Source organism: Drosophila busckii, chromosome 3R (genome assembly GCF_011750605.1).
Source record: "Drosophila busckii strain San Diego stock center, stock number 13000-0081.31 chromosome 3R, ASM1175060v1, whole genome shotgun sequence".
Classification (NCBI taxonomy): domain Eukaryota; kingdom Metazoa; phylum Arthropoda; class Insecta; order Diptera; family Drosophilidae; genus Drosophila; species Drosophila busckii.
The window spans coordinates 11241518-11252956 of NC_046607.1; the positions used below are offsets into that span (position 1 = coordinate 11241518).

The following is an 11439-nucleotide window of genomic DNA, read 5'->3' on the forward strand; positions in this document are numbered from 1 at the left end:
TTAAACTAATTTAATTGTCAACCCTAAAAAGCCAATTCTAATTATTTTTCATTTGTTGTTTTAGCTTATACTAATATTGTGCTCTTTTGTTTTCAACCAAAACGATATCATATGATACATTTGATTATCATTTATAGGCTAACTCAATAATTTAGTAAGAACGTGCTTTTAAACAAACATGAATTTGAAAAAATATCACGTTTTTGTGCACGCTGGTAGAATTAATAAATAAATAAAGATGTCTCTTGTTTTTAAATGTCATCCATATTTGATGATACATTTGAGCTGCAGAACTAAAATTAATTTTTAAGTCATTTTTATTTTGCATGAGTGTTTACTGTGTTGATTGCAGATTCCTTTAAATAATTTAAGTACACTCCTCATATTATCATATTGATATTTTAATTTGATCACACATCGGTATCATGGGCACGCTATCAAATTTACGCTAATTACTTGTGACGATTATTTTTGCCAACTTGTCACTAAATAACAACGCAACAATGACAAATGTAAATAAAAGCAGAATCAGTCATCATAATAATATATTGTGCGATTAGCCTTGTTATTGAACCCGTTGGCTGTTGATTTGATTTTTTCGCATCTGTCAACTAAGTGACGCCATCTACAACAATGATTAAGAAAACAGGTGACAAAATTTTTCCAAAAAAATATAAAACTTTGTGCTCTCTTTGCACCATTTTGCTATTTAATTTGCCATTCCGCTAATTTAATTAAGTTATGTGTTTTTGTTTACATTTTGTATTGTTATACAATATTAACGTGTGCATTTCGCGTATCCTTTTTTATTCACTCCCTGTTTTCGTCTTTTTCCAAAGAATTTTGTTTAAAAACTGATTCGTATCCAGGGTGCAGCAACGGTAATTTTGCTAATGGTCTTTCCGAGTAATTATCTCGCATCGCTAAATGCAAAAGACCAAAATGTACACATATACATATATTCGTATTACAACTATAAAATTTTACAAAGATTTTTTAACTTACATTTATAGTTGGGATTCCGCAAGAAGGTATAATTGTGGTATCTAAATTTCGCCTTGGGCTTCCGCATTGAGATACTGCAAATTGCTGTACATATTATAAAAAGGAATAATGCAATCTTCACTGATGAAAGCATTATAATTGACTAAAAATTAAATGTGGCAGACTGTACCAATTATAATTGAGCGAAACGCATTGATTTACTTCGGTATATATTTAATTAATTTAAGTTAAAGCATCACTATTTCCATAAATTAGTTAGTTGGTTACTGATAATGTTACAGCTGCCAAGGTATTGAATAAATTCCAAAATATTGTACATGTTTAACTCGCGTTCTAAAATGAAACTGCTGTAATTGTATACCCAAGTACTACTTCTGTTACTGAAGAAAAAAAATACAAATTTGTTCACTTAAAACAAAGCAAAGCGTTGCGAATTTGAAATTAGTCATTTTAAATGGATATAGAATTTTTGTAAAATTAAGCAATAAGCTCTAAAGTTTTAGCATATATCATATTAAAAATACTTTGAAAGCGCGCTATCTCTTAAAAAGTATTTACTAAATAAACTCATTAAATATGATGTATAATTTGTCAAATGTATCTACGAGAAATGTTTTGCTGTTATATATCAACAAGCTCTTGTCAGAGAGCAAAAGTCGCCAGATTTGACGGGTAAATGCAAACTTGGCAACTCTGCCCAGCTCGGATACGAAAATAGGGCCACACTTCAAAATTAGTCGCGTCAAGTTAAGTATAAAATTGCAGAAATAAGCGAATAAAGTAGCATGCCGCCCACGATAAACAATTCGGGGGTGAATAACTCAACCGAAAAGCGACCGCAGCGGCAAACAGAGCGAAAGTAAGTTGTACAGCCTTAATTTTCACTTCGTAATTCAAAACTACATGTACATATGGGTACGCATTTAAAACTAGATCTGAAATCATCTGCCGTGTAAAATACGGAAACAATTTGCCAGACATACCCTTCGATCTGAAGTTCCTGCAGTATCCGTTTGACGGCAATCGCTTTGTGCAGTATAACCCGACCTCGCTGGAACGTAACTTTAAATACGATGTGCTGACGGAGCATGATCTTGGCGTCACCGTGGATCTGATCAATCGAGAACTATATCAGGCGGATCATGTGTCTCAGCTGGATCCTGCGGATGAGAAATTGCTAGAGGAAGAGACCTTGACACCAACGGATTCGGTGCGTTCGCGCCAGCACTCGCGCACAGTGTCCTGGTTGCGTAAGTCAGAGTATATATCGACTGAGCAAACGCGCTTCCAGCCGCAGAATCTGGAGAACATTGAGGCCAAGGTTGGTTATAATGTGAAGAAGTCGCTGCGTGAAGAGACACTATACCTGGATCGCGATGCCCAAATCAAGGCTATTGAAAAGACATTCAGCGACACAAAGGGCGAAATAACCAAGCACTATTCCAAGCCGAATGTGGTTCCAGTGGAAGTGCTGCCCATATTCCCCGATTTCACCAACTGGAAGTACCCATGTGCACAGGTTATATTTGATAGCGATCCAGCGCCGCAGGGTAAAAATGTGCCTGCTCAGATGGAGGAAATGTCACAGGCCATGATACGTGGTGTTATGGACGAAAGTGGTGAGCAGTTTGTTGCTTACTTTTTGCCCACAGAGACTACGCTGGAGAAGCGCCGTACCGACTTTGTAGCCGGCGAACTCTACAAAGAAGAAGAGGAATATGAATACAAAATTGCTCGAGAATATAACTGGAATGTCAAGACAAAGGCCTCCAAGGGTTACGAAGAAAATTACTTCTTTGTCATGCGTCCCGATGGTATCTACTACAACGAACTGGAGACGCGTGTGCGACTTAACAAACGACGTGTCAAACTGGGCCAGCAACCCAACAATACGAAGCTGGTGAGTAAAGCATTCTAAGAATTTAACGTATTTGATTAATATTATGCCAATACCCACAGGTGGTTAAACATCGCCCGCTGGATGCCATGGAGCATCGCATGCAGCGATACAGAGAGCGTCAGCTGGAGGTGCCTGGCGAGGAGGAGGAAGAAGATGAGCAAATGGAACTGGATGAGGAAAAAACTCAAAAGACAGTAGAAAAGGATCAATCAACCGCCGCCGATAAGTCAAAAACCATTGCTGAGGAAGAGTCAACTGCTGCTGGATCTACGCCCTCAGCATCTGCACAGGAGTTACGCGAGCGGCAATCACGATCTCGCACACGTTCTGGGGGATCGCGCTCACGCACCCGCAGTCGCAGTGGCAGTGGCTCTCGCAGTCGCTCCAGTTCAGGCAGCGGCAGTGGTTCACGTGCTAGTAGTCGCTCCAAATCCGGCACACGTTCACGTAGCGGCTCACGCTCGCGCTCCTATACGCCCGCCGGCTCGCATAAATCGCGTAGTCGCAGTCGGACACGCAGCCCAACGAAATCGTCACGATCAAGATCGAAATCCAAGTCAAAATCTAAATCGCGTAGTCGCAGTCGCAGTGCCTCTGGTTCACGCTCAGGATCTGCATCGCGTTCGCCCAGCCGCTCACGAACCGGCTCTCCTAGTGGTTCTGGCTCTGGTTCAGGCTCTAGCTCTGGCAGCGGCTCGGACGAGGAGTAAACGACCCAATTTTCAACATAAATTTTTATATCATAATTAAAAACAAACTGTACAAAAACAAAAAAGAATAAATAACACATTTTAGCAGCTACGTGGCGTCCATGAGATAACGTTGAAAGAGCTCGCCATCAGAGCTGGGCTGATCCGTGGGCTGCAAATGCAGATTCTGCAGCTGTTGCAGTGGCGAGCTGCTTCCCTCAAAGTGCACGCCGCTATCCAACAACACGGCCTGCGGCTGCAGTGGCTCCATACCACATAAGCCAAGTTTTTCGCAGCTCTCAACCACAATGTCGTCAATGGTCTGTGACAGCAGCGCCTCCTGTTCCCCGCCGTTAACAACCGTGCTGGCTGAGGACTGCTCTAAATGCGGTTGATGCACCTCAGCATTTGATTCCAGCAATGCATCGATAAGCTGCTCCGGTGTCTGTATATTGTCTGTGCTATCCTTGCTGGCGGTGCATTTGTGGGTGCGTAGTGACACCTTATATCGAAACGTCTTCTGGCACTGCTCGCACTTGTACGGCATGACGCCCGTGTGGATGCGTGTGTGCACCAGAAAGGACACGCGTTGTCGAAAGCATTTACCTAAGGCACATAAGGAGATAAGTTCGGTGCTGTAATATTTCTCTTTTGATAAACTCACCACACAGTTCGCACTTGAAGGGTTTCTCGCCGCTGTGGATGCGCTGGTGATTGTGAAGCGTCGATAGCTCCTTGAAGGCCCGTCCACATATGTTGCAGGCGTGCGGCTTCACCTCGCTGTGATAGAGTAAATGCTTGTGATAGGATTGCTGAAAGGTAAAGGTGCGCGCACAGTACTGACAGGTGTAGGGCATCTCGCCCGTATGCAGTCGCTTGTGCTTCTTCAAAAAGTATTTGGTGGTGAAAAGCTTGGCGCAGACATCGCATTCCCAGTTCTTGGGCGCGCTCCCGTACTCCTCCGCTGCGCTAGTCTGTTCCTGCCGCAGCATGCATATGGCACCGCTCAGGGCATAAGGTTGACTGTTGCTGCTGCTGGTGGTCACTGCTTGGCCATTGGTCGCCGCAGTTGCCTCCTTGTGGCGTATGCGATCGCAAATGCTTATCTTGGGTGTGGGGCTAATGACATGCCCATTGGCGCTGTTGTTGTTGTTATTACTGCTGCTGCTGCTGCTGTTATTACTGTTGATAGTGCTGCTGGTGCCCACGGCATGCAGCACCTTGAGATGTACACGCAGCGAGCCCTTCATGCGAAACGTCTTGGAGCACAAATGACATTTATAGGGCTCTTGCTCACGTCCCAAGGGCAGTTCCATGCTCTCCGCATTCTCATGCACCAGCCGTATATGTATATCACGCAACTCCTCGTTGCGAAAATTGAACTCACAAATGTCACAACGAGCTGGAGTTGGTGGCGGCACTGCCACCATGGGCTCCACTTGGGTTTTGGCACGCGACTTTTTTCCACGTCGCTTTGCAACAGCAGGCGCACTAGGCAGGTTGCTGGTGATGGCTGCTGATGAGCTGACTGTCTGATCCACAGCAACTGTGGTTGTAGTTGTTGGCGGTGCTGTTTTCTCCTCTGGCGTACTCATCAGGCTGGTGTGGCTAAACAAATGTATCGTTAGCTTATCCAATCCCAGAAACAACTCCTTACAGTTGGGAAACGGACAGGCCAGCGGTCCATTTGCTGCCTTGATGAGGCGCTGCTGCAGTGCTTCAATGCTGTTGAAACTGGGCACTGTACACAATGGACACAACACCGATTTGGCGCACATGACAAACTTTAGATCACTTTAACTAAATTTATTTAACAAATGCGTTGATTTTTTGTGGAAATTGCAGCATGCCTGACCGACAAAACTGGCAATCTAAAATTTTCTTATTCAGAAACTTGTTTCTAAAAATACTTGCAACGAAAAAATATTGAAAAATTAGCTTCGCCGCCGTCACAGCCACAGTGAGCAGACGACGTTGCCTCTGTGTGTTGTCTGGGCCGAATTCTCGAAAATCATGAAAATATTGCTCTAAGGCCGGTGAGAAATTAATTTGAAAATTCGATTTCGAAAAACAAAGTAACATGAAATAGTCGCAAAAAGCAGCTGGCATGAAAATATATATAGTATACTTGTCTGTCAGCCTTAAAAGCTTTGTTGTGGCATCTAAAGGGGCAGCTGACTATTAGCCCTGTTTAGATATATTACATACTGCAATATGCTTTTAAATTGAAATAAATCTGACCAAATGTAGAGCATAGAGCATATACTTTGAACTATAGGGTAGTCATAATTAAATTAAAATAAATTCAATTTTATAATCGTTTATAGTATCCTAATTTTAACAATGCTTAAAAATTAAATAAATACAGTAAGAAAAGAGTTTAAAACGTCTATCTTAGAAAATAAAATATTGGAAGATAAATTAATCTTGTTTTAAAACCTATAAATAAATATTCAGGAACTTAACAAAAATAAATTTCCAGGGTACTTTTTAGTTGCATATAGTCTTGTCTCTATTTTTATGTGTATATTTATATAGAATACATAATATATATATATTAGTTCAAACTGTCTTTCTCTCTCTCTCTCTCTCTGCCTTTTGCTACGGCTCTCTTTAGTCAGCATTCTGTTTAGTTTTCTATTTTTAATGTTCTGATTTCAAGTATTGGTTTTACGTGTTTCTCTTATTTGTAAACATCTCGTTGGCAAAGGCACGTGTATATCTGTTGATTATTGTTAAAACAGCAAGTGCAAGTCGATTGTTGCAAAAAAGATAAAACTATCAGAGCTCATTTCTTTTTGTTGGGAAAATCGAGCGAGACAACGCTTATGCGTGCCGAGATGGTGTCCTCCTTGCCCAAACTTATATCCGACATGGAAGAGCGTGTGCTATAGCCTATGTTGGAAACAAAAAATAAATTAGGCAAGCATAATTTTTACATGAGCTGCTGTTTGCTTACCTCGCACTGAGGCAATAGAGCCGCAGTCTTGAGAAGAAGATGACATGCTTTTAAAGGACAAGCAGCTGCGAGCTGGCTTCAAATGTTGCGGCAGCTTTAGACCCTTCCGGAGCATAAAGTGTATAATCTCGGCGCCATCTTCATCGGCTGTAGCCATTTCAGCTAGTATATTTAAGGACTTTCGGTTGCGCGTCTCTAGATCCTGCAGGTTTAGCTCACGTTCGAATTGAGCCAAATAGTCCTCGCTAATAGGCATTTGCTTGATTTCCTTAATGAGGTAATTTATCTCTCGATTGGCGCGATCTAATTTTGATTTCTGTTCATCCAGCTCCTTTTGCAGCTTTGCGAGTGTCTCCGTGTCCTCGGCCACCTTTTGTTTATCCAACTCAAGCTGTTTAACCAACTCCTCCTGCTGCAACCGCTGCTCCTCTTGCTTAGTTTCATAATGATGAGCCTTGCAACGCAGCACCTTCAACTTACGCAAGGCAGTGCAGTAGCTTTCCTGCACCTTTTTTAGCTCCTCCTCGGCGCGTTGTTCATCTGGATTTTGAAAATGATTAAAATAATTTAATAATAAATTAAGCAAAAAAAAATTTATGAAACTCTCTAACCAAAAATAACATTTTTTAAATTAAAGTTTATAGCATATTGTATTTTAGAAAAGTGTTCAACCATGAGCAAGCTTTTTAGAGTAAGCTCTTTAAGAAAATAGAGTTGAATAATACATATAGACCTTGAAATCAGAAAAATATTCCTTATAAGAACAGCTAAAAAGAGGATTAGGCCCAGAGATTTGTCAGAGATCTAATCACTAATGCGAAAGAGTGTAAGGGTAACAAAAATTCTAATGGTTGCACGACACAACAAGCGTATTAAAGTTGCATACTAAATTTGGTTGCTCTAGCTCTTATAGATAGACAGACGGACATTGCTATATCGATCAAGAATATATATACTCTTTTTTAAAAATTCATAATTTCCCCATTTTTTAAAAAAATTTGAAAGCGTATAAAAATTAATGGAAGAAGAAACTTTACCTCTAGAGCTGTCGTCGTAAGATTTTAGATTTTTACGATATTTATCATTTGACTTATCGAATTGACGCAGCGTATTCTCCAGCGCAATAACCTCGTTCTCGGCCTTGAGCACCTTCTTATTGAGCGCGTCACCCTCATCAGCCAACAGCTGACGCTCCTGGGCATTCTCCACTTTCAGCTGTGTGGCAGTAATGATGGTGCCATCGTCATTGACGCCCAGCAGCGCAGCTGTGAGCTCATAACGTGCACGCATGGCGGCAATATGTTTCTTGCGCTCGCCAAGATCAGCGCGCAGTGTGCTAATCTCTTCATTGAGATGCTTCCGCTTTAGCAACAATATTTCCTGTTGACTCCTGAGCTCAACGAAGCGATCCTTGATGACACGCTGAAACGCTAGACGATGCTGATTTAGATCATAGTTGCCCTTGTCGCAGCTATCGATAACATTCTGTAGATCGCAGCAGCGCATCTTGATGAGACTCAGCTCAACAATGAGCTCGGAATTGTTGTACCGCGTAAGACGCACACGTTTGATGGTGCCTTCGCAGTAAACTTGCGCTTCCTTGATCTTGAACTTGACAACCTCCAGCTCTTTAGCATCCTGATTATAAACTTGGACCATGGCATTCATGCTGTAGTTGAGCTTCTTGTTTTGCGCCTCCGTGGAGGCCATGCGTCGCTGAACCTTGGTATACTGTTGCTCCAGTTCGGCGAGTATCACCTGATTGCGTTCTTCCGTTTCCGGATCAAACATCTTACCACGCAACTCGGCTAGACGTCGCTCACCCTGCAGATACTTAAAGGACAGATTGTAGTGTATCTCGGTTTGGCGCTTGAGCTCGTTCTCCACCAGTTTTTGATTGCGTGTGACTGCTAACAGGGTGGACTGTAGCGCGCTGTTCTGTACCATGAACGTGGTTTCCTCATCATGCAATTCGTTGAGCTGTCGCTGGGTGCGATAGAGAAGTTCATTGCAACGTTGCTGCTCCTTGTTAAGCTGCAGCAGCGCCTGCTGTTCACCCTCCATCATCTCGTCCAGTATTTGCAAACGCTGATTGGCGTCCATGGCCTTGTTTTCCATTGACTTGAGGCGTGCTTCAACCTGCTGCAACACCGCCTCAAAGTTTTCTATTTCCGTTACCTTGGCATCGCGCTCGCCCAGCAGCTTGCGATTTTCCAGACGCCTACAATGCACCATGTTGGACAAGTTTTCCAGCTCCTGGCGCAGCGCCAATATCTCACGCTCCTTGAGCAACGATGCATCGATGAGACGTTGTATTTCATTTTTCATTTCCGAAGTTTCAGCATTGAGCGCTTCTATGGCCTGCTCCACCATGTGATTGTTATCTATCACATCGTTGAGGTTTTCGTTGCAAATGCGATAGTTGGCCGCCATAACGTCCGCATGCTCTTGCAGCTGCACTAACTCCTCTTCGCTATGTTGTATATCCTGCTCCCGCTGCGTCATCTGTTGAACCGCTTGCTTCCAGGTCTCCACCATTTGACGGCGCTCCAAGTGCGCCGCGCGATACAGACAGGCCGTGCGCTCTAAATTCTTTTCCAGCGTATTTTGCTCATCGTATAGCTGAACAATTAGCTTGCGTCGCTTGTCAATGTCCGCTTGGAGTAACTGACGGCGCGTGTTTAGCTCGCGCGCTTTTTGCTGATCATCCTGGTAGTAGGCATCTATAAGTTGATAGCCCTTATTCCCGTCTTCCATAGCATCTGCCCATTCCACTAAACTGGACTTGGCCGTCTTGATGCGCTTGGTCAGCTCATCGATTTCTTTTTTATTCTTGTTTAGCTTTAGCTGAGTATGCTCTGCATATTCCGTATACTCAGCCAGCTCTTTTTGATTCTTGCGCAAGTCCTCTTTCAGCTTATTACGTTCCAGTATAACAAGCTGCGTGCGATGTGCCTCCTTCAGCACATCGTTCTTCACCGAGTTGAAAAAGGTCTGGGCGCAGATAAATTTAAAAATTATATTTGATTTCTTTAGGCATTCATCTTGATATCTCACCACTTACAATATTCTGCTGCAGCGTGCCCTCGATGTTACGCTTGTGCCGTTCAATGGTCTTGTTGCGCTCGTCCAGTGCTATGATCTTTTGCTGGAGCTCAAATTTATCTGCACGCATACCCACCATATCCTGCAGTATTGCAAGATTCTCTGCATTGGCCATGGGTATATCGGCATCCACTGTCCAGCCCATGCTGCGCATAGCCTCCAGCTTGAACTCGTCCAGTGACTGGCTCTTCATATCGTCCGTTTTATTCGTGTTGCCGACCATTTTGTAGAAACTATTTTCTTAATTTCAGCAACAGTCTATTCAGTTTGTTAAATAAAAGTTGTATATGATTTTTATAGTTTGAAATTAATAAATATAGAAAACTTGACTTGATTACCATAAGCTTGTCAATGGCAACCGACAAACTTGTTCGGCTTGTGCTTTTGTGTCCTTGGCAACGACAGTTTGATGTTTGTTTACCTTGAGGATGAAGTCCTGTAGTTTTTGTTTTCAATTTAAACGCTGCATGGACATACAGTAGTCTAATAATTAAACAATCACGTCAACAATCACGCACTTCCTATCTTTCAACTAACTGAATTGACTCCTGTCAATCTGTTTAAGCACCAAGACAGAACAAACGAACGTTAAGAAAAAGCTTTTTTTTAATAATATTTCATTTAATTTCTTTTATTTGTTTGTTGATTTTCTTTTGTTGTTGTTATTAATATAATCGTAATATTACATAGATATCTTGTAACTATATTATTTTATGTTAATATTAATGCTAGGCTTTTTCATGTCAACTTTTATTTGCATTTGCGTTGTTTTTTTTTTTTTTTTGTTTTTGTTAATTAGTAAGTATAACTATTATAATCGTAAACGCGTAAATTCACCACACGAGAATCAGTACTGCAAAAATGTTTATTCACTTTGTATACATCAAAATGAATACAGATCGATTTCGCAATAGATTAGAATAGCTTTGTTTAAACAACACAAAAAAATGTTTATACTCTCTCAATAAAATACAGTTCAAGTTATTTGTTTAGTTATGCAAGTAGTACATAGTAGATATTATATAAACATGTGAGCTAATCCCTAGACAACTCTATTCAATATTGTATGAAATGTTTTCAAACAATCGAAATATGATTATTTTTAATTCTTCCTTTTATTTGCCCCGGCTTGTGGCTTGGCTTTAGCTATGAGACGATTAACACAGCTTGTAAATTACTTGCTTAAGAGGCATGATAATAGATACATTTATTATGCATTAAATTGTAATTTTATTTATATATATATATTAATATTTTTCTTGCTTTTTGATATTTTACTTTTTATATAAATTTAAATTTCAAGGGTGGGCGTTCATTTTCTTTGAATCCATTTCATTTCTATGCTTTTGCTTAACTGCGAAATTTGATGTTTGTGTTTATAAGTAAAGGTTTTGGGGTTTGACGCATATTATTATCTTAAATAACTATATATATATATATAAACGTTATATGCGTTACCATTGGATACACATTGTTTGCTTATGAATATACAAAATTCAGTTTTATAGCTCATTTCAAGTGCCACCAGCAAATGTGTTCTTTTTTACATAACAAAAAAAATTAATAACAAAAACTGTGTCCCTTAACACATTTGGCAGCTACAGCAAAATTGACAACTAACAAATCATAACATAATTCATAAATTAAAAACCGTACACTTACAGTTTGTTTATAGTTCGTTTCCTGCTTTTTAATGCGCTTTACTGTTAAATTTATTAAATAACATTTTAATGTACGTGTGTGTGTGTGTTTAGCCTACACAAATGTTCGTGCGTCTTTAG

General features: G+C 40.8%; 3 protein-coding genes across 3 annotated transcripts; 1 reads left to right on the forward strand and 2 right to left on the reverse strand.

The window, feature by feature from the left end:
* Positions 1 to 1726: 1726 nt before the first annotated feature.
* LOC108604614 (RNA polymerase II-associated factor 1 homolog) lies at positions 1727 to 3698 on the forward strand. Its single transcript, XM_017994153.1, has 3 exons — positions 1727 to 1864; positions 1939 to 2905; positions 2965 to 3698. Exons 1-3 carry the CDS (start codon positions 1791 to 1793, stop codon positions 3613 to 3615), a joined length of 1692 nt encoding a protein of 563 aa, XP_017849642.1. The 5' UTR covers positions 1727 to 1790; the 3' UTR covers positions 3616 to 3698.
* LOC108604615 (zinc finger protein 429) lies at positions 3662 to 5596 on the reverse strand. Its single transcript, XM_017994154.1, has 2 exons — positions 4259 to 5596; positions 3662 to 4200 (listed from the first exon to the last, which is right to left on the reverse strand). The coding sequence occupies exons 1-2, from the start codon at positions 5370 to 5372 to the stop codon at positions 3704 to 3706; spliced, it is 1611 nt and encodes a 536-aa protein (XP_017849643.1). The 5' UTR covers positions 5373 to 5596; the 3' UTR covers positions 3662 to 3703.
* Positions 5597 to 6138: 542 nt separating this feature from the next.
* Positions 6139 to 9936, reverse strand: LOC108604825 (coiled-coil domain-containing protein 39). Its single transcript, XM_017994436.2, has 4 exons — positions 9618 to 9936; positions 7591 to 9547; positions 6554 to 7093; positions 6139 to 6489 (listed from the first exon to the last, which is right to left on the reverse strand). The coding sequence occupies exons 1-4, from the start codon at positions 9879 to 9881 to the stop codon at positions 6383 to 6385; spliced, it is 2868 nt and encodes a 955-aa protein (XP_017849925.1). The 5' UTR covers positions 9882 to 9936; the 3' UTR covers positions 6139 to 6382.
* Between the last annotated feature and the right edge of the window lie 1503 nt (positions 9937 to 11439).

Coding starts and splice junctions, on each gene's coding strand:
- LOC108604825 (XM_017994436.2), bottom strand. CDS start 9,881: ATGGTCGGCAACACGAATAAAACGGACGATATGAAGAGCCAGTCACTG. Junction 9,548..9,617: donor GCACGCTGCAGCAGAATATT/GTAAGTGGTGAG, acceptor ATCTGCGCCCAG/ACCTTTTTCAACTCGGTGAA. Junction 7,094..7,590: donor TTACGACGACAGCTCTAGAG/GTAAAGTTTCTT, acceptor TTCAAAATCCAG/ATGAACAACGCGCCGAGGAG.
- LOC108604614 (XM_017994153.1), top strand. CDS start 1,791: ATGCCGCCCACGATAAACAATTCGGGGGTGAATAACTCAACCGAAAAG. Junction 1,865..1,938: donor CAGCGGCAAACAGAGCGAAA/GTAAGTTGTACA, acceptor ATTTAAAACTAG/ATCTGAAATCATCTGCCGTG. Junction 2,906..2,964: donor AACCCAACAATACGAAGCTG/GTGAGTAAAGCA, acceptor CAATACCCACAG/GTGGTTAAACATCGCCCGCT.
- LOC108604615 (XM_017994154.1), bottom strand. CDS start 5,372: ATGTGCGCCAAATCGGTGTTGTGTCCATTGTGTACAGTGCCCAGTTTC. Junction 4,201..4,258: donor CTTCAAGTGCGAACTGTGTG/GTGAGTTTATCA, acceptor TATGTGCCTTAG/GTAAATGCTTTCGACAACGC.